Source organism: Octopus bimaculoides, chromosome 15 (assembly GCF_001194135.2).
Source record: "Octopus bimaculoides isolate UCB-OBI-ISO-001 chromosome 15, ASM119413v2, whole genome shotgun sequence".
NCBI classification, from domain to species: domain Eukaryota; kingdom Metazoa; phylum Mollusca; class Cephalopoda; order Octopoda; family Octopodidae; genus Octopus; species Octopus bimaculoides.
In genome coordinates, this window is record NC_068995.1 from 9,366,151 (window position 1) to 9,368,003 (window position 1,853).

At 43.6% G+C, this 1,853-nt stretch overlaps 1 protein-coding gene across 1 annotated transcript in view; it reads left to right on the forward strand.

The window, feature by feature from the left end:
* The window catches only part of LOC106872279 (keratin, type II cytoskeletal 2 epidermal), a 165,306-nt gene that overhangs the window by 147,016 nt on the left and 16,437 nt on the right, over positions 1-1,853 (forward strand). The window contains exon 2 of the mRNA XM_052973444.1: positions 1,436-1,825. Coding sequence (XP_052829404.1) covers positions 1,436-1,825 — 390 coding nt within the window. The remainder of the gene's footprint in view (positions 1-1,435; positions 1,826-1,853) is intronic.

Genomic DNA, 1,853 nt, shown 5'->3' on the forward strand with positions numbered 1-1,853 from the left:
TTTTTTTGTAGGCCATTTCACATGCACCGATAGTCCAAGCCACATTTCAACGCCACTACGAAAATCTCTTACCGAGACATACGTAATATTTCAAATACTGTTTCTCTCCTGGGCTAATTCACGGTCTTAAAAATGGATGTCAGCTTCTTGCTCAACCTTTTCTGTATAAATATATAAATTTCTGGGATAAATAATCACTTTTTGTTGTCATAAATCTCACCCATACTTCTTTCTCTGTTTCTTGACTGATGTCCAATATTTCTTTTGGGCTTGCAACGCTAGCAAAGGAATAATTACAGTCGTTGGTGATGATGCTTTTGTTAAAGTCGTATATGTGGTCTGATCAGTAAGTATCCGGATTGTTCTCATAGTAACGAAGCTAAAGCACGCAGAATGAAGCTGTTTAGCACAGATTGACCTTAAATTCTGCTGTGCATGCGCACTAGGTTTTAATGTTCTAGCTTACTTCCGCTATCTACAGCAGTGCTTGGAAGTAACGTGTGTAACGTGTGATCGTCGCATTGACCATGACGGAGAAAGTTGAGCAGAGAATCTGCATCAAATTTTGCCAAAATCTTGATGAAAGTTGCTCAGAGACCTACCAATAGTTTTTGAAAATCTTTCATCCTTCTCGACACAATCCAGATCTTGAGCAACTGAAATCCGAGTGCTTTTTGGTCAGCTGAACGCAGTTTTAGCACAAATTTGGCAGACACGCCTCTCATACCCAGATCTTCAGTGATAATGGACTCAAATGGACGATAACTAATCTGCACATCCTCTGATAACTCACAGATGGTGATTCAACGATATCCCCTCATAGCTGTACGCACATCTGCGATGTTTTTCTCAGTTCTGCTGATTGCGGTCTCTCAGAACGTTCGTCAGTATCGACATTTTTCCGTAAAGGTAGACGAAATACCGCCAAGCATTTCGCCCAACGTGCTAACGTTTCTTATTTCTTTATTGCCCACAAGGGGTTAATCATAGAGGGGGGACACAAGGACAGACAAAGGGGTAAGTCGATTACATCGACCCCAGTGCGTAACTGGGACTTAATTTATCGACCCCGAAAGGATGAAAGGCTAAGTCGACCTCGGCGGAGGCAGACGAAATACTGCTATGCATTTCGCCCGGCGTGCTAACGTTTCTGCTAGTTCGCCGCCTTAGAATATTGATATGAACCTCCAGTGAGGCTTAACCATATTCTGGAATATTCCAATTGACTCAGGGAGACCTAGGTTAATGGAATGACTCCCGAGCTGAAATTTCAGTCACATCGGACAATAATATACGTTGTTTTTTTGTTGTTCTTTATTCGCAAATACATTCCTAAAAAATAATAAATTATGATCAACAGCGCTCCCTCCACGACTATCCCATCTTTTTGTACATCAGTAACTACATCCTCCAATATGTTCTTTGCATATTTAAGGTGACAACATGGCGCTTTGAGAAGGATTTGGCTACTGCTTCGCTAAATGCTGGAATACGACGCGGAGGCTACACTGGTCAAATCTCAATGGGCGCTATTAAGAATGATATTGGTGTAAAGGTAGCAGTTGGTGGGTGTGGTAGTTGTACTGGTAGTCGCGGTGCTGGAGGTAGTGTTGTGGTTGGTTGTAGTGATGGTGGTTGTAGTGGTTGTCGTGGTGATGGTAATCGTGGTGGTTGTGATAGTGGTGGTAATGTAGGTGCTGTTGATGACGTGAGTAGTGGCGGTGGCGGTGGTGGTGGTGGTGGTGGTGATGGTGGCCGTGGCGACGGTGGCGGCGGTTATGACAATGAAGTAGTTTGTGATAGTGGTGATAGCGGTTATAATGGTGTCGGTGGTGGTGGTCGTGGTGGGACAG